General features: G+C 42.0%; 1 protein-coding gene across 1 annotated transcript in view; it reads right to left on the bottom strand.

The window, feature by feature from the left end:
* Positions 1 to 978: 978 nt before the first annotated feature.
* The window catches only part of mboat2a (membrane bound O-acyltransferase domain containing 2a), a 37,924-nt gene continuing 18,619 nt past the window's right edge, over positions 979 to 20,283 (bottom strand). The window contains exons 2-13 of the mRNA XM_031847794.1: positions 17,178 to 17,323; positions 13,158 to 13,235; positions 8,588 to 8,683; positions 7,566 to 7,621; positions 6,015 to 6,069; positions 4,899 to 5,085; positions 4,072 to 4,264; positions 3,533 to 3,636; positions 3,377 to 3,441; positions 2,941 to 3,073; positions 1,956 to 2,107; positions 979 to 1,156 (exon numbers count right to left, since the gene is read on the bottom strand). Of these exons, the coding sequence (XP_031703654.1) occupies positions 991 to 1,156; positions 1,956 to 2,107; positions 2,941 to 3,073; positions 3,377 to 3,441; positions 3,533 to 3,636; positions 4,072 to 4,264; positions 4,899 to 5,085; positions 6,015 to 6,069; positions 7,566 to 7,621; positions 8,588 to 8,683; positions 13,158 to 13,235; positions 17,178 to 17,323 (1,431 nt within the window). The 3' untranslated portion in view covers positions 979 to 990. The remainder of the gene's footprint in view (positions 1,157 to 1,955; positions 2,108 to 2,940; positions 3,074 to 3,376; positions 3,442 to 3,532; positions 3,637 to 4,071; positions 4,265 to 4,898; positions 5,086 to 6,014; positions 6,070 to 7,565; positions 7,622 to 8,587; positions 8,684 to 13,157; positions 13,236 to 17,177; positions 17,324 to 20,283) is intronic.

Here is a 20,283-nt window from a genome sequence, read left to right as displayed (position 1 = left end):
CTTGTATTAAATAGTTTTGCATACTTACAGAGGCACGACATTTGAACACAGGTCAAAAAACAAAAAAACAAACAAATCACACCCCTGAAACCAGGTCAGAAATCCTTAAAGACAAAAATGGAAATCCCAACAGCATACATGAAGTCCCTTTGAAAAACACACATTTGTCTGACGAGTGATGTTGGTCAAAAAAGCAGCAGATATGAAAAATAAAAAGAAAAAAGAAATCCATTTAGTAACTGCTGAGTGCCTCTTTTAGACTTTCCACTGGTGGAGATGGACGAGATCTGAATTCATCTTTGGGACTCTGTATGTCATCGGATTCATCCCAGAAAACAAAAGCATTGAGAATGGATCTGAAATAGTGTCGTCACAAACACCTAAATACAAAACACGTACAATGTGAAGTCTTCTCCAATAAAGATTTTTAAAAAGACATAGAAATCAAACAATGTTTTGAGGATCCTAAGGCCTGTTTGAAATTGGCAGCTGATGATAAAGTAATGTTTCTTTTACATGAAAACATTTTCCATTTCCACCTAACAGAGGCTTGTATCCAGACAATGACAAAAACCCTCCACATACTGCACGCCTCATCTGTTTGTATAAACTGAAACTGCAAAGAGGTTCTTGCAGTGTGCCATCCAACAGTTATTTCCCCAGCCCGAGTAAATAGAGGGTTTAAGGCAGCTTGGAAGTCTTCATTTCCACTAATGTAATGTAAAGTAACCACCATCACTCGTTAGTTTACACTATGGCCATTGTTACATCCTGGTCTCTTATCCATGTCAGAAAGTGTGATTGCTGTCATCCTTGCTACTGGAAGTTTTGACAGAACATTGACTTGTGTTTTCCGTCGGTTAGGATTCTCAGAGCATCCGATATTTGGTTCTTTTTCAGGTAAATAGACTTGCCACACTCCAGCTCTGTGGTTTTATTTTGTCTCAGTGTTCCTGCTGCTGAAGGGACTGTGTGTCGCTGTCCAGAGCCTCATGTGGCTTTGTCTTTCTGGTTGCAGTTGTTGTCTGTGCTGTTGTGGTCTGTCTGGCTGTCCTTTAGGCCGTCCTGCTGCTCTTTGGCCTGCCGGCGTCTCGATTTGACAGGCAGGGCCACGACCACCAGCAGGCAGAGGAGATGTAAGCAAAAATACCAGGACCTGCGGCGACATTCCAAAATGAGAAATATTTCAACACGGTTTATTATAAGTAATAGTTGGAGCACAAAACCAGATAATAAGTGCAGGTCAGAACGTTTTTTTACCCATAGTGTGGCTAAAAAACTAGGGATGGCAATGCTAGTCAGCCGCTTTGGTCCAGGCCAAAATATCTTAACAACTAATGGATGAATTGCCCGTTCATTTTCTGCAGTCATTCATGCTCTCAAGAGGAGGTATCCTCATGGCTTTGGTGATCCCCTGACTTTTGCTCAGGTCAACATTTTTGTGTTTAGTGCTAATTAGCAAATGTTAGCATGCTAACACACTAAACTACTGTGGTGCAGTGTACTACTGTGTTCAACACTATACTAGGCATCAGCATGTTAGCATGGTCATTGTTAGCATGCTGATGTTAGCATTAGCGCAGTGCTTGAATACAGCCTCACAGAGCCGCTGGAGTGGCTGTAGACTCTTGAGTCTTGTTACTCTATGAACAACAGTTGTGCATAATAGTTGTGAGAAAAGTGGTGCTATTGACAACGCTGTATTATGCATCACAATAAGTCATAGTTAGGGATGAGAGTCTAATTATGTTTCATATATGAGGAGAAAAAGAAAGAAATTTGTTTGAAAAATAAATAAATAAATAAATTTTGCCTAAACAGCTCATTTTTTGCTAACACAGGAATGAAACGAGACAACCAACCACGTGCTGATTTAACTGCAGTCTATAGTAGTCTGTATTGAACTCAAAGCAATATTTCATCACTATCAACACTATTCAATCAAACACACAAACCTGTAGAATTTGAGTGAGCGTCCCACAGCGAGGAGGACAAATGGCGCCACTGTGTAGCTGATGGCAACCTGAGTCCCCGCCCACGTGACGACATCATAGATGCGCTTGTGCGAGTCAGAGACCTGGAAGTACGGTCTGATGTTATGTCTTACCTTGGAAGAGAAGAAAAACATCCCGTGAGTTGAACTTCACGACATCATTTTCAAGTGAATGACACGTAAACCTTGAAATTGCGTCCCACTCATTTTACTGTACAATAGACAAGACTTGAATTGAACCAATTAAGTTCCTGAAATCTTTCATGGCAGCTGGCATTACTGCCTACTTCTGCTTATAATCTGCTCAAGCTTTTTTTCCCTCTCTCTCTATGTTTTTTCTCCATTTCATAACTCTTTAAAGAAATCCATCTCTGAACACATCTGTGTAGGCAGTGGCCAGTAGTTTTATAGTGTAACCGGGTCAATGGTCTACTTGACCTCCTTTAGATAAAGAGGAAGAAAGTCCCTGCAGGAACTCACCTGCACGGCAAATTTACTGTGCGGCCGTTTCAGTTAATCAACCCTTTGTGAGTAGATTATCTAGAATTACAGTGCGAGTTTCCCCCCATGTAGCACCACTCCACGGTCTGTACATAAATATCCTCCTACTTTTACAAGACTCGAGTAAAGAGGTCTGGCTTAGCACAGATTAGTGGTAATGGCCTCACACCTCAACATCAGGTATAATACTTCATCATTATCCCCTTACTCTCCATAAATGAACCGCGCTGTGTGTTTGTGGTTCTGCTAAGTAACAGTGGTGAATCTAAAGAGCTCTTTGACAAAATGTCAACAGCGACTGTTGGATTCACCCTCGATATCGTGATTCATGAGCTGCACGAGCTGCTGCCACTCCAGAATTATGATTTTTATTCATTTGTCTTAATCTGGCGGGGGAAATCTCCAACAATGGGTTCTGTATAGACAAAGACAATGTGTGTACTCACTGCACGTGCAGCCATGGTCATGGCAATGCCAGTGAGGAAGGTCAGGTAGTAGCCAGGGTACACCCCGTGCCACATGGCCGACAGCAGGAAGGTGGCCGCCATGGGGTTGATGCGACAGCGCTCATAGCACACCCTGGGGAACACACATCGCGTGTTTGGTAAAACAATTGGTAAAACAATTCAAGTAGAAATAAATGAAAGCCACTGGCCACACAAATGAAACTTGATCACATTATGAACTGCAATATAAGCCATCAATGTTTGTTTTTGTATTTAAAACAGAATACTTTGTGATTTGTATGTATTTTACAATCATTATGTGGCATTTTGCTGGACTTGAGATATGCAGATGTGCAGCATACATTTAAGTAACCCTCGACAGCCCGCTCTCGGACAAACTGAGCGAGGTACATTATTACAACCTGAATACTTTTACCTTTTGAGCCAAAGAGCTGTCTGGATATTCCAGTTGTCTAGGAACATCTTGAAACTGGTGGCGAACTGAAATTGGATCCAAAACAATACACGTCAGGCTTTAGTTGAGAAAAAGGACTTTGTGTTGATATAATGGGTCTCATAAAAAGAGCCTAACCTCAATGTCCAGAATTCTGAGATTTGATATCAGGTCCCACCGCGGGGAGCCATCTTTGTTGTATCCATTGAAGCCAAATCCGGCAGCGTTGTTGATAGCATCAGCTGCAGGAGAAAGGCAGTGCTCACAAAACATTTGTACAATGGCAACAGTGAAGGAAGACGACAGCTCCATATCCTTTAAATACATTAGTTTGTGACGCAATGACAGAAACAGATGGAGATCCAGCATCACATGTATTTGTCATTGATAAGAATGAGGAGCTGCAGTTTTCAACTCAGCACTAGATGGCACTGCTGCGTCAAGACAATGCCGTTAAATAAGAGTTACATACTGTACAGACTGCTTTAAAAATAACCAAATTCCACAGCTCAGTGAGTTCAAACTACAGAAGTCAGCAAAATAAAACCAAAGCAGTAACACCTCTGTTTTAGTCCTGAATTGAGCAATCAAATAAAGAGAAAGAAAGTATATGCTCATCTTGGATTCAATATAGAATGGGTGAGGAGAAATGTGTACTCAAGTCACATCAAACTCACCAAGTGTCCAGACAAAGTAGTACTTTGGCCTCAGAGCCAGCATGGCCAAGTAAAGGTAGATGACCTGGAGATGGAAAGGTGTGGAGCTGACGAAGTCGTCGTTTATGGAGTGCTCCACTGGGAGCAGCTTGCACACAGACAGATAGATGGCCAGCGAGATGGCACATGTACACAGCTTGGAGATGACGTCATTCTGGGCGGAGGTGAGAAAAAAAGAGAGTGTGACACAAAGGAGCAGTCCCCGTTGAAACCCATTACATCATTTTATATTCAAAAACAACAAACACCACATTAGGAGACATTATGCTTGCACTTCAAAAAAACAAGTTAAGTTGATTCAAGGTTAACTCAAGTCCTTGAGCGTTCCCTCTTGTTTTGCATTCAGCAACGTCTGTTCTCCACTTTGTTCCTTTATCTCTTGAGATGAATAAACACTCTTGGCGTGTAATTCAATTATTAATGCATTATGCAGTAAGAAAACACAAATAACCTTGAGGTTTAGACATTTGCGTCATTAATTTCTCAATAATGTCTCGGTTTCTGTTTCTCTAACGGGAACCAAACGCATTGTAATTACCCTGCACCCCTTAAAACGGCAGCATTGCTGCCTAGGCCTTTTTAAAACATCACCCAAAATGCGCTTAAAAGAGAATTGCATAGGTCAACATCCTATTTTGTAATATCATAACCACTCATTCAAGTACTTTCTTTGATGATTTCAAGCATTTTAGAATGTTTTAACCCACCGCAGCACAAAAAGTAGGTATATTTTACCACAGTGTTTGCAGACTTCACACGATGAATGCACTTCTATTCAAGTTCTGTACCTTGGGTGAGGGTTCGCTCTGCTTGTACTTCCCGTTCTCCTTTCCGTTGGCGTTCTCCTGGTGGCGTGGCTGGTAGCACGTGCCTTCGATGAAGGCCATGTAGTCGTTGTAAGAGCAGCTGGGCCCAGCCAGGATGCCCATGAAGTTACAGTTGTAGCTCAAGTACTCCAGCAAGCTGGGCATCCGCCTTAATGGTCACAGGGGAGAGACAAGAGCATTGGATGAGCGGGAAACCTGAAAATTAGAAGTTGTTTTCATGTTGTGCCCAACCCTTCAATCTAAAATACAGGACAACAGGACAACAGACCAACATTCCATATGTAGAGAGAGCTTCCTGTCAGCTGAGAAACCACAAAGGTCGATTCCATCGAACCGTCCACGACAAGAGGGAGGGCCTGAGTGCTTTGACCGACTCTGAAGCTTTTGTGGTCTCTCACCCTTCCTCGCTGAATATACTCAGCCGGATGAAGTAGCAGTCTAACTGTCTGAACGGGAGCTCCTGTTTCTGCCGCCAATTCCTCACCTTCCCAGGAGGCATCTGAGATTTAGACTAAGAGGGCTCGGCTGACTCAAGAGTATGTTTATGAAATGCAGCTTTGATGCATATCTGGGACCTTATGGGCAGACCGGCTAGCTCAGCCTTTAATGCATTTACTGTGTTTTACAGATGTTCAGCGTATTTCCAAGCTGTGCTTAACGAATTCTGCAAAGATTGTCTCAATATGCAAGTCCTGCTCTCGGCTCTGCCTGTTATCTCTGTTATTCTCAGCTATGTAATCACACATTAGCTCCCTGTTAGCTTACAGTAGCAACTCATCTCCCCACTCAAATCCTGTATCCAATAGTAACTGTGAGGGAAAGGAATCTGCAGTTAATGCAGGACAGAGGGAGGGCAGGCCATTCCCACAATACAGTTCACATGAGAGTGGTGAATTTGTAGTTTCCTAGATACCGAGCGCTTAACAACTGCTTGACAACACCAGAGAGAGCCTGCAACGGGGACCACGAGGCTCCTATTCATTAACTCTGATTTAAGATCATGTCGGCTTTTTAAAATTGAGCTTAATTAAATGAGCCCATCATCTGAAGCATTAAAAACATACCTGATTCACATACCTGATAGCTAGGTATTTCTGACTGGGAGTCAGCTGCCAATCTCGCTTGGCCAAACCTACAGACAGACACAAAGACATACGTGTCACATTTTATCTTTGTAAATGTGCACCTGCAAATCATGCTCTGAAAATCAAAAAGAGGATAATAGTACAGAATACACAGACAAGCACTACGTGTATTCTGATAAAACTCTGAAGTTCTTAGTTCTCTCAAGGTTTGCAGGTATATCAACCAAAGCTACCTAGTGCCGGGGTGTCTGGGTAAATTTGTCTTAATCAGTCTGCTCTTTGTTTATGAAGACATGCGGCTTTGCAACTCATTAGACTGCACACTCGTGGCCCTTCTTTGGCATCAGGGGTTACATGTTAGGTTGAGTGTACGGCTCATGGTGCAAGGCTGTGATTAGCTACGAGGCCTCAATTAAACCTCTGATCCCAATCAAAGCTTCACTGTGCCTTTAATAACTCTATTCTTAAGAGCTGGACTATGAGCCGTCTCTTGGAAGTATTTTACTGTATGGCAAAATACTGTGTGTGTGTGTGTGTGTGTGTGTGTGTGTGTGTGTGTGTGTGTGAACAGCAGGCAGGTATCAGGGTGGGACAGTTCTCGGATTACAGTCTTAGTTCCTCACAAGACTCACAGTTGCAGAAGAAGAAGAAGAATCAGTGACCTGAAAAAAACCTTAAAACTCTACACTGCCTACACCCACCAACATACACACACACACACACACACACATCCATACACAAACTGCTATTAGACTGCTGATTGTGTTAAGTCTAGAGTGTCCTGAGGGGACTTCATTCTCCAAGTGCAAACTAAAAAGCTATGAGTGACACTCATCGTCCTCTCATTCTTTAAGCCTCTCGTGTTACAGTAGTTGAACACACTTGTTTATTTTCAACCTCTATGTCAATCTCTATTTATGTCTTGCTCATTAGTTCATTTTCAGTTATGGCTAAAAACAACTTCAGCATTAGCACAGCACACGAGTAGTTAACTACATACACTGTGCGCTGCTTTTTAAATTTGGCTAATAAATGGATAAAGCATTGCTATCCAATGGTAAACTGTATGCAGCCTGGCAGTTCTAATGGTTGATGTTGGAATGGATGATCCAGAGGGATGAAAGGTTGGGGTCAGGACCTTTTGGTCCGGGGACAAAGGATAGACAAGCACATAGGAAGTGCAAGCAGTTCAAATCATTACATTTTTACACACACACACACACACACACACACACACACACACACACACAGAGAGCGAGAGAGACAGAGAGACAGAGAGACAGAGGGAGAGACAGAGAGAATACTTGGCCATTGCTCCATTACATAACTGTGTTTATGCTGTCTGGTTCACGAGTCCATTGTCAGAACCGACTACAGGCTCAGAAAAGGTGGCCATGTGATCCGCTTGGAAACTGAAAAGAGAACTGAACCACTTTCATTTCTGCTAATTTTTTTGCACCCACACACACACACACACACACACGCACACACACACACGCACACACACACGCACGCTTTCAGGACACTTTCATGCTTGTCTTACCATCGTGTATTTCAAACGCCAAGCTGGTAATCTTCTGTGTTATAACCATCATGGGCCTGATAAAGTGCATCAAATGGAAAAAGGTCATGTTAATATTGAGAATTTCAAAACGACTCCACTCAGTGCAGCACATACAAGCAGCTCATCACAGGGTTTTGTCTGATAAATATATTTTTGACATGCCTAACTTTTAGTTTGAATTTTTCAGTTTCGAGGAAGTTATGTTAAACTAGCACATATTTAACTTTTGGTGGAATCATGTAACTAACTACTGGCTTTAGATGCCAATTCACCCACAGTGGAAATTTTCCTCCAGAATGACTGCAGACTCTTTTTTTTTTTTAAACTTCCTGTAGCTATTCTTTCTATTTCTTCTTCTCTGTTCTTTAGGCCCAATGGTCCCCTATACTACTCAGTCCTCTTCCTCTTGACTTAGTGAAGCCATTCTCTATCAAAGAACATTGTACGGTCTAGTCTCATGTGCTTTAACTTGCTTTTAGACATATAAACGCTTTCTGTTCATCTGCAAGTACAAGTTCTTGACGTGAAACCTGCTGATGGCAGCATCAAGTTAAGCAAAAGAGTCAAAACAAGCAACATGCCAGACACTTTCTGGCCTGTTGGGTCACACTGACGTGAATTTGGCATGTTCAAGAAAGACAGAGGAATGACAGATGAGGTAGTTGAGAGAGTGAAATCTCTGGCCTCGCAGTGGCAGTATGGGATTGCATTGGGTTGCCTAGCAGCTAGCCCCCCCCCCCCCACCACCACCACCACCTTGCTGGGAGTGCAGTCTGTCTGCTGGAATTGTCAGACAGACTGTCTGGAGGAGTGGGAACCAACCACAAGAGTCGCTATCGACGTCCCCCTGCAGACACAGCAGTGCGACACCCTCTTGTTTCTGTTTAGCTCAGACTGGTTATCATATCCAATATCGCATTCTTATTCAAATTAAGACCAATGGAGGTTTTGAATTAAGGACCAAAAAGATTACAAAGAGCACCGGTCTTAATGTGGCTTACCCTGTAAAATCTGCAGAGTACATGCCGTAGTCAAACACGTAGACCCGTGTGATCTGACATACTATCAGGTAGCCAAGCGTCACAATGAAGCAGTACCTGTGCAGAAAAAGGAGAGACAAAAAACAAGAATTAGAGAGATGAATGATGAACGCTGAATAAATAAATGACAACTGTGGAATCTTGGTCCATATCTTCTCAACATTTGACTCGACACAGTGAAATGGAGCTTTTCAGGCACATATGCGCAATGCACATATCGTATAACCCCGTGTCCCTTTGTTCCCATATCTGTGGCAGAACAGGGTCTTGTTTACAGTACAGTTCAAAAGACAAGAGGCCTATAGGCACCATGGAGGAGCTCTGGAAAGGAAGACTGTGGGGGTCAAACATTGGACAAAGGAGCAGAGGAGGCTCCAATAATGTGTCCGGGTCAGTGGTTGGAGACAGAGGACAACACAACCTTTCAACAGAAATCCAAAGACAGAGCAGCACTGAAGCCTGTTGTACAAAGCTGTTGCAGAGTCAGCCCAAGTCAAAGATGGCTAGCTAGCTAGCTAGCACTCCTCTGCTGCCAACAATAAGAGGATTGTGCTGCTCTGTGAAGGAATACAACAAAGCAGCGAGAGCGAGGCTTCGCAGCCGATAAGAGACAACAGGACCTCTTGATTCCGAGAGCCTACTGTATGTGCAGTCCAAGACATCATCTGATCTCTACTGCCAAGCAAAATGAAATTAACCACTCACACTTCTGCTATATGAATTATTTTTTTCGGACCTTTCAAGGTCAGCCTCTAAAAACTCAAAGATTACACGCTCACAGAACCGCTCCGAGAAGGAACGGTGATAATTATAATACAATTCCGTTAAGTGCTCCGAGAGTGATGCGTTTGTATCCAGCCCACACTCGGGATGTTTTCAGTGTACGCACTATTCTCCATATCTCATCGGGTATCTCATGCAACAATGGTCCACAGACATTGAGGCTACTAGGGCACACCTTCATAGAGCTTTCTGTACTGGACAACCCAAGTGGTATTTATGGAACATTGTCGGCTATTGTCTATCGACTTTCTAGAGATGTGAAATAATATCTGTTTCCAGAAACAACAGAAGATCCGCCTATAGACTCAGTCTCCATGCTCATCAATACACAAATATGAGAACGGAGCTATAATACAGTAACATAACTGCACAGTGATTTGAGTGAGAGTCAAAGACAAAAGCTTGTTTCATCAGTATCCTCTCAGGTTCAACCTAAGAACTAAAGAGAAATCCCCAGGTCTTACTTTGACTACTTCATTAATATGTTTTTAACATGGTTAGCATAACTGTCTCAAATGTCCAAAACCTACGAGACAAAATTACAAGTGCATATATAGGAAGTTCTTTTCCCCGTTTACTAGTGTGTAATACACTGTGGAAAGAAACACCTGAATACGAATCCTGCCTACGGTGTCTTGTTACACTTGTTTTACTTCAGTCAATGTTTTCTTGAAGCAGGTGAAATTATCCTGCTTCAGATCAGTCCAGCAGAAGGTCAACAGATCTTTTGATGAGCATTAAAAACAACAGAAATAATAACACCGACAGCTATTTTACTAGCTTTCACACAAAGGCTAAATATGCTGAACACCAGATTGTACGACATAAAATAGACATTTTAACAGTGCAAGAAAGTTTTACATTTTTCTGTTGGCTCCACTGATATTTTCAATCCACAGCAACAACCCTATTTTCACCGAGATCAGCTTTCTCTACTGGCAGCACACAGCTGCAGTTATAAGCGAGGATATATGTGCTGCCGCAGCTATATTTGCAGCGGGTCCACCGGGGATTCTGTCTTTATCCTCCTCTGATTTGTGTTTGTGTAATTCACAGCTCAGAGGGGGGGTGTTTCATTTCCACTCGAAGTATTGGATGAAGCCTGACTGGCCTCCCACTGTGGGACAGGAGCAGAGACAGGTCAACGCGGAGACAAGGAGCCACACCTGAGCCGCAGGTATGGATACACACTGCACATGGAGCATTGAAAAAAAAATATATAAATATATAAACAAATGTCTGAACACCCCTAGACCGCTCTCTAAGTCTGTGTACACACAATAAATGCCTCGAGGCACACTTCATGCTTGCTCAAATGCATACACAGATCCAGAGGAAATTTCCCATCTGTTCAGCATGCGACTGAGAGTCAGTCATTTGCGCACTTATCACCGTCAGGTTCACAGCCATGCTTTCACACCAACACCAACACACATTCCAATTAACTGCGTGCTTATGTTAACAGATAGAATGCATCCTCTCCATTTCATCATGAACTCAGGCCCTCCTGAGGTGGAGCTGGCGATGTCTTCCAGGTAGTAGAGCGGCTTCACGAGTCGACAGAGCCTCATCGACAGCTAAAGTGCAGCGCTCTGCTTAAAGCCGGGCTAAGACCACAGGAGTTAAAAAAAACTGGAGGTGAGATTTCAACAGTATTCAATCCGTCAACAGTGTGTTAGCTAACGTTAGCCTCAAGGGCTGGATTGCTTACCGTTGCTTGGAAACACCTACGGCTGAGCCAGCCCGCCTCTCTCATTGGCTGTTGTGGTCCTGCTCGGTAAGTACTGATGTAATCATCCAGATTTTTACTCCTCACTATTTCTTGTGAATTACTGTTTAATTTATTTTTACACGCTTTTAATTAAACTGGTTACAACCGGTAGACATGTCATCCATGCGTTCAAAGAGACATCAATTCATTTTAAGAGTCACAAGCCCAAAAGTTTGAGAGCCACTGACCCCAACAGAGAAAATCAAGCAACACAGGCTATAGAGTACAATAATCACTTGAAAAGACTATATTTACACTTAGCTTGATAGCACATCTTGTCTTATTTCTTTAGCAGTCTGAGTAACTGTAATTTTGTAATGGCTCTTCTTTAGTATCAATCGAGTTGAGCATTACTGTCCCGGCCTTCTTCTTTGGTGTCACCATATCTAACGATTTTCACATCCAGCAGGCCGTGCAGCGTTCAGCAGGTAAGCGTCTAGAGAACATTCCCTGCCAGGCGAACTGTCAAAGAGGCTGAGGGAGTGGTAAGAGGGGGAGAGTCAGAGATCCAGAGCGGCACAACATTAGAATAGTATGAAACATGATGCCTCGCCGCTAAACAAAGTGGTCAGGTTGATCCACACCAAGCCGGGTTCACATTCGCGCAGTCCAGAGAAAGAGCTTTTAGCAACTCCATAAAGCTGTCGCACTGCACTCACTCACCCCCCCAAGGATCAGGTATCTGAGCGAGAGAGCAACAAATAGAGAACACAAGTCCTGCCACAGTGCACTGGTCCTGGCAGTGTTTAGGGCATGTTACCAAAGTGTAACAAGCACAAGTCTTACAGCGGAAAGTGTTATAGGAGGTAAAAGTGTATATAGTCAGCATCATACTGACATCTCCACGCAGTATTATCATTAGCAAGGCGTACAGTGTCTATGTTAATACTGCAAAGTAAACCAAGATGTAAAGAATATACATTTCGGGCTTACATTGGCAGTTTCTTCTTTTTACAGTGAACACACGGAGACAAACAAAATATAAAAATAAAAAAGGGAACAAAATCTATCGGGAAAAGAAACCACAGTTGTAAATATATACAGTAAGTATGCTTATAGTTTAAAACCATGAGTACCTTTGCAACCAGCTCAAGCATAGTTCAAAGAGTAAAGGTTTAAACAGCGAGTCACCAAAAGCCCACGGCCCCAGTTAAATAACAACCGTCTGCTGAAATAATAATGACTTTGTTATACAAAACCTGGGGCAGTGGGTTCAACGCCCTCTGCAAACATGAACATGTCAGTGCGTTCTAACTCTCCTCCTCTCTGCCCCCAAGCTGTACCTTCATCCGGTGGGAGGGGGGGGGGAATGGGGAATGCGATGAAGGTGTGTTGGTTTGGGCAAATACCACAGTTTGTTTTTTTGTTTCATGAGAGCTACAGCTTATCTATCCACAGACACAAGGGACAGAACAGCACACTAATGCTGTGTGTAGAGGGTCAAACATCCAGGAATAATGCAAAGTGACTTTTGGTGTGAAACACTGCTATATGTTTAAATGCCATGTAGTCTGGATGACCATGTCATGTGTGTTACTGTCGATGGGTTTTGAGTCCTTTCTTTCTGAGGGCATTCACTATTGTGATTAATGCTTTGTTACCATCTATTTAAAGGGCTCTCCCCAGGGGGAACATCCTGGAATTTTGGTAAAATATAACATCAGACAACATCTGTGTGTGTGTGTGTGTGTGTGTGTGTGTGTGTGTGTGTGTGTGTGGGGAAGTATCTTAATGAGCCATGGTCACAGATGGAAGCCCTGGAGCAGAATAATCATCATCGTCGTGACCCAGGCTCGTGTGCCTGACAAAATTTTGGTTTACTGGCTTTGACAAATGTCTTTGTCGTGCTTTCACTTGCCCTTTTGAGGTTTCTTATTCTGGGAAACGATGAGGCTTTTTTACGATTGTGTACGACTCTCACACTTCCAGCAACCACGGGGCCAAATAACCTTTTTTGCATTTCATTTGTTTACTTACTTGTGCATATGCTCCAGGCCAACGAAGATCATCACGCTGTAGGACAGACCGCTCTGCACCAAAAAATGGAGGGAATACCTGTGGAGAGACAGACGTCATAAATTACTACTTTTAACATTTTCATGGTTTGTTATTTACTGAAAACATAACTCCCTTCAAACACACGGCCCTTCCTTATAATATTATAATAGACTACATTACACTTTATTACCATCCACACCCTACTTTGTCACCCCATACAGTCATTAGAAAGAGGAAACCACAGCATTATGAAACCAGTCAGACCATCAGCCATGTGAAGCCGGACCTTTGTAACCAGCAATGTGTCATCTGCAGTCACAGGGCAGGATAGTGACCGCCATCACACTGTGGTCTTAATTGATTTCCATGCCTTCTAGCTGCAAGCTTCCTTGCATCGCACCATTACAGCGACTTGTGCACGAGTGTGTGTGTGTGTGTGTGTGTGTTGATCAAACTCTTGTCCGCCTCTCTCCCCTCCCGTGAAGCACGCACGCACAATCTCAACAGCGGCAGCAGCTACCAGATGGGTCTTTGAAGGGCACAGTGTGTAGTGCTACCGACGTCAGGCCCTCCAGGAGAGGAGAGATGCCACACTGTGTTAGTGGTGAGTCGACAAAGAGGGCAAGGGCGTCACGGGATGGCAGGGAACAGGGGAGCGCAAGCTGGGTGGATTAAATGAACCGCTCAGCAAATACGATGCTTAAGAACAGCAGTGATACCCGATGAAGGGAGAGGAAAGGTATGTCTCGAGACACGGTTAGCCTGGGATGTGTCAGAAAAATGCGATCTGCAAGCGTGTCCACAGAAGCTCAAATGAGCTCAGTCCCCATTGACAGAGGAAATGTTTCAATTGTTCAATTGTTTTCTCCAGAGACATTCAGAAACAAGCCCGTGCGTCTGACAGAGAGGGAGCGCATCCTAAAATAAACCAACAACGCTGCAGCATCTGTGAGGCAGATCCTCTAGGGCTGCAGCCAGGTGCCCTCTAAGAAACAGTGTGTGTGCAACGAAAGCTGAAAATATTGAGTGTGTGTGTGTGTGTGTGTATAAAAGGGTTCAAATACAAGTGTGTGGATAGATGCGTTCATGCATTTCACAGGAGCAAGCTGCACTAGGCAGAAGCTGTTTGGGATCTTATAAACAATTAACATGTGCACACTACACAGCTCTGATTAAGACCGTTATCAAATAATTACATCTGTCTTTTTGAGCCACTCATGGTAATCTCTGCATCATTATATAGTTTAGTATTGTTAAAATCAGACATTTAAGTGATAAGAAAACTATTATTCCTGTAATTAGTGTCCAACTTGAGATGCTTAGCTTTTGGAGCACTGCACCGAACGCAATGATATTTTAAGGAGCGTGTGCTCTTTTAATTGCTTCAGCACATACAACTCTTTGGCAGGCTTTCACAGACGCATATTTATTGTTTGTTTGGCTCATTCGGATAAAAAAAAAAAAAGGATTTCAAGATGGTGGTATTTTTCAAACTGAAGATTAATCCGACACAAAGTGAGGAGGTACATCATAAGAGTCCAGATGTGTGTAAATAATTATGTATTTGTTACTGTGAGAACACGTGAGATTTGTTGCGATGCGTTTGGTGTTCGTCTGTACAGAAGAACATTATGTCCCTTTCCTTTTTTTTTGTTGCCCAAAAAACAGTGCCCATTCACAGCTCAGTGAATACAGTAGAGGCATTTTACTTGTTATCTGACAAATCCTTTCAGTTCCTTATTTTTTTTTTTTGCTGTAAATTGTTGTGACAATCTGATGACACTTTCTGATTGCAGGTATTGGCAAACGATCTTCATAACCCCATATATATATATATACATACATACATATACACACACACACACACACACACACATATATACATACTACTTGTTTTTCTCATGACTCATGATAATTGGGGTAAGGAGAAAGGCATTGTAAACATTTACTCTTGAGAAAAGGTATCGTAGTGAACATTTGAAACACACTCACATGAGGAGAGGACAAACCTCTTTTTAATGTGAATTTATTTTAAACAATGACACATGGTGTGTATAATAAGCAATTCCTTTTTGTGGGACACTGTCATGCCATGCTTAGACCAGAAGATAGTCTTGAATGAATTCTACTACATCACCTCTCCCAGCCAAAACAAATAACATGAACAGTAGCATCACGTACATGAACTGTCTGGTGAGGTGCTGAAATGAAACCCTTTCACCTGTTACCCAATGACCAGGTAACATTTCACCTGTTTAGCATTTTCCCACCAGCTAATGTTTCTGAGGTTTGCCCTCACTCTCACACACACTCACACACACACACACACACACACACAGACACACACACACACACACACACACACACACTTTGAGAGGCACTCTGCCACAGGTACAGTGGGTTGTCTATTACAGGGCAATAGCTTTATAATTGGATATCCGTTACTGCTCGATCGACCCATTTGCTTTGGCGAGGATGAAGAGAACGAGGACGGAGTGAGGGAGAATGTGGAGGGGAAGGGCAGTGAGGGGGGAAGAGGAGGAGGATGATGATGACAGACAAGTAACAAACAAGGAACAGAGTCTAGGATGGTGACAGGAGAACAAAAACAGAGTAAGACACAGAAAACTGTGACTAATAATCTAAAAAAAAAAAAGTATTAATGTGAAATCTTTGCATATCGAAACTATTACTCCAAACAACTGTCACCAATTACGCTATAATTAATCAATTAAAGTGAAACAATTGGCCAGATTATTTGACAATGAGAATAGTTGTTGCTGCTCTACTTTAAACTCTGTCACTCTATTAAAGAGCTACAATCCCTTTATGTTGTTCAGTAATGTTTATACTTTATTCCCACAGATAACCAACCAAATGTAGAAAAAAAAAAAAAACTTATGAATAATGTCAGTGAGCCAGTCAGACTGTGCAGCTGAATATTGGTTAATGAATAATTAACACTGAAATTTAAAGCAGTCTATTAAGCACTTAATCAAATTCACATTAAATGACACAATTAGCCAATTTGTTAATGCAGATTTCTGTTTCAATTTTAAAAGTGTATTACTCATTATAAAATCAAACCATGTAATTCATTTAGATTAAAATATATATTTTAATTAGACACTATGAATGCAACATGCCCTGATATTAATTGTTCATATCAGCTGACTGCCTTATCATTCACACTTTCTAACATACAACACATAATTATTACACAATGTGCAGTCAGTTTTCCATCTGTTGGTCCTTACACATGTAAAGCAGAGTTCACACATTTAGCATGTTAGCATGCTGCTAATGCAAGGAGGCCGGGGACACATCAGGTTTGGGGTTCCCTCTACATTAGCCCACTCCGAAGACCAAATTGATCGCAAACATTGCAGTTACTCTTCAGTCTCCTTAGATTCAGCCTTTCCTCCAATGATTATATAGCAATGACAGTTAGGCAGAGCAGTTACACATCATTTTGGCCAAGAGGGTGTGACGCTCTCTTTTGCTCAAACAGAAAGACAAAAAAATAGAGAAAAATCCCCATCATGATTTCTCAGAGCCCAATGTGACGTAAAGCTTAAAATCCTCACAATTGAGAAGGTTAAATTTAGCCAAAATTTGGCATAGTTGTTTAGTAAACTATTCAAAAGTCAACTATCTGACAAATGGACGAATTGTTTCAGATTTAGCTGAAACGTGTAAGACATTCTCGTGGTTTAAGGAGAAGCATTCTGGAATCACTCACTAAAGCAGAAGTGCAAACTTCATTAAAACTTAATTATACAACATCTCCTTAATTGCATAACATTACATGACATTTCATACACCAATACCCGAACCATGAGATTAACAACGTCCTTTCAAACAATCCGACAGCAGAGTTATGTATTTACAACAGCGTGAAATGAACATGAAGTAAGGAAGGAAGGAAGGAGCAGAGAATAGAAAGGACAGTGACGACACGAAAAGAGCTGCTGTGGGCTGAACAGAGGAGTGACTCACCAGCCAAAGCAGAAGAGAGCCAAGTAGAAGCCCAGCAGAGTGGCCACCACATGTCTGATGAAAGGACTGGTCTTACTGGGGTGGAGGTAGAGCCGAAACCACACAGCCATCAGCAGGGCGAACAGCTGACATGCCACAAAGTTAACCTGCACAGAGGGACAACAAAAACAACGTGACAGATCAAAATGAGGAGGAATCCAAAAAGACTGCTGGAGCTGCTGGGCCTAGGCCACGGTCTGGCTCAGAGGATAATAGCAGAACTGTGAATGCACCACGAGGTAACTCCCAGATCAGTGGCTTCAAATTAGGTTAATGGTCACCCAAGGTGCGAATATAACCTCACTGGGATTTGCGTAATCAAAATACAAATGACCCAATCATACAGTAGTTATCCAGAAGGACTCCGGCTCCAATTGTATGTAAACGCTTGCAAGCTAAACTTTTTTTCCTTTCTCAGGGCAGACTTCTTAAATCTCTAAAATGTTGTATGCATTAGCCAGTTAGGCCCATTGTAGATAACGGCCATTTATTTTATCAATTCCTGTTAATTCTAACAAACTAATAACACATCATTGTTAAGTAAATTAATAACACTTTGAATAATGGGACCGCCATCTTGAATTTGATGGTTTTCACTCAAATGTGACGGATCTGCTCAGATATCAAACTTTTCTATTAATACATTAATGTGTTTATTTATTTATTTATATCTCAAGGCTCACCAGTGGCCAGGTTACCATTGAGAATCATTTTGAGAAATTGGAAACAAAATCTTGGTCTTTTAACATATAGACACAAAATGAAGACATTTTTTATATTTATTGCTGTGATAATATTGCTGCTGCTGTTAACTAGACATGAATCTGTTTTAAAGACTAATTTGACAGAAAATAATAAAATTGAGGGTGGTCACTTTAACAGATGACACTTAAGATTCAGATTATGTAACGTATCAGATAAAACACAAACTACAAAGAATTGTTTGGTCACTGTAATACAGCTCTTATTGTTTTATATGACACGGTTAAGGTGACATTTCACTGCATCGTATCTTTTATCATTGCCACACAACAGAGATGTTTTGGAACAGCATGGTAGTTCAGTTCCAGTGCAAAGAAAGACAAATAAAAAACATCATTACAACAACATAACCACAAACGCACGAATGTGAAAATATTCACACTGAAAATATACGAGTCCCCAGCAGAAGTGCAACGATTGCTGTAGCAGCGCAAACAAGTCGAGTTTGAGTTCAGTTCAGTCTCGTGGCTGCAGAGCGATACAGGTCAGTGACTGCTGTGCTACTCCATCACTCTAAATATAAAGGTGGCTGAAAGTGGGAACCATATTTTCAGTTTTGGCAAACAAAAGCTGATGCCTGGTTGCCAATCTGGCATCCACTTTAAAAAGTAAGTGTTTGTATATAAATGTATGAAGCTGGTAAAGCTGGGTTTGACAGCGTGTTTCATTTCCTAATGTCTCCAAATGGCACAGAAAAGAGGCTTTAATCCAGACAATAGTGGGATTGTACTGGAGGAGAATGGAAACCTCTCTGTTTGATTGCCAACTCTTTATCTCCCCTCATTCTGAACCATATGGAGCGAGATAGACATGAGGGACATATACATATATACACATATATACATACATATACACATTTATTATGTCCTACTACTCTGATGGGATCGTGTCGCCCTGTAAATTTGATTATCTTTAAGGCCGTTTGATTAAACCACCATCATGACCACGGCCTACCTCTCTGTACGGTCACTGACATCACTGCTGTAGGTAGCAACACACAGCGTTGTGTTTGTGAATAGGTCTGCATATATACGTCCGTCCTTCCAGCCAATAAACAGTGATGAGTCTGATGTTGCTATTAAGGATCTATGTGTCCCGTGTGACTGGGCTATTGATCACTCTCATCATCAAACTACACACACACACACACACACACACACACRCACACACACACACACACACACACACACAACAAGCTTCCAGATTTATTTCTCCATTTGCCAACTCAGCCCTCTCTGCCTCAGACATAGAAATAGAGAAGGAGTAGAAGGGACATTTTTATGTGTGCTGTTGGGACCGTTTGTAGGGAGTTAACTTCCCTATGGACTAAACTGACTTACAAGCTGGTCATGGACTCACTGAGGTGCAATGTTGCAGTAAAGACTAGCAGTGGAGTAACATTAATAATTACAAAGCATAAAGAGTCAGGAGTAAAATTTAACAACTTGCCTCACCGTAGGAAAAGCACATTTTTTTAATCGCCAGATGATGAGTGACAACTTTGTTCGGCTCATTTTCTGTAACCAGTGTAGCACTAAAAAAAAAAAAAAGGTATTAATGCTACAGTGGTTACAGAAAATCAGACGAACAGCATCCAACGGTCCAAACTGTTCAATGTCCATTTCACTCCTTTTTTAGATTTCTACGGGCTTCAATCTAGCTTTACAAATGCAAAATACACACACATAACGCATGAAGCCAATGTGAGTAATTGCAATGCAAGCGCTGTGGATCCAGTGCAATGACTCACGTTTGTGGTCGTATATTGGTCAGTGACTGTGAACATCTTTTTAAAAGTATCAAAGGGCTGATTTAGACAAGAGAAGCAGGAAATGCACAGTAGACACAGGACTAACTGGAAAAGAACATTACACTAAATACTGTAAAAAGTTGAAAGTCATCCACTAAGAACCCTTCATGTTTGTTTGATGTCCCGTTCAGTGATGCATGTCTGGAGGCACAATGGCCTGACCGTGTATATAGATCATGTTAACAGATCTGTCTGGCCAGTAAGCAGTGAAAGGCTACAGACACCAAGAGCTCCATCCATTATCTATGGATCCTGCATGATCAATGAGAGAGAAAGAGGGACGGATATAGCCCCAAGTATGTAGGTCCTTTAGGCAGCACGGCTAACAGATTAAACGACAAATCATCTGCGGCATTAGCCTGAGTGTATCATATCAGATGGCATTTGGCAGCCAATATTTGGGGTTTTTATATACATAAACACACAGCACACAGCACACACACACACACACACACACACACACACACACACACACACACACACACACACACACAC

Source organism: Anarrhichthys ocellatus, unplaced genomic scaffold (assembly GCF_004355925.1).
Source record: "Anarrhichthys ocellatus isolate YVR2014 unplaced genomic scaffold, GSC_Weel_1.0 scaffold7, whole genome shotgun sequence".
In the NCBI taxonomy this organism is placed as follows: domain Eukaryota; kingdom Metazoa; phylum Chordata; class Actinopteri; order Perciformes; family Anarhichadidae; genus Anarrhichthys; species Anarrhichthys ocellatus.
This window is presented reverse-complemented; position numbering and strand designations above follow the sequence as displayed.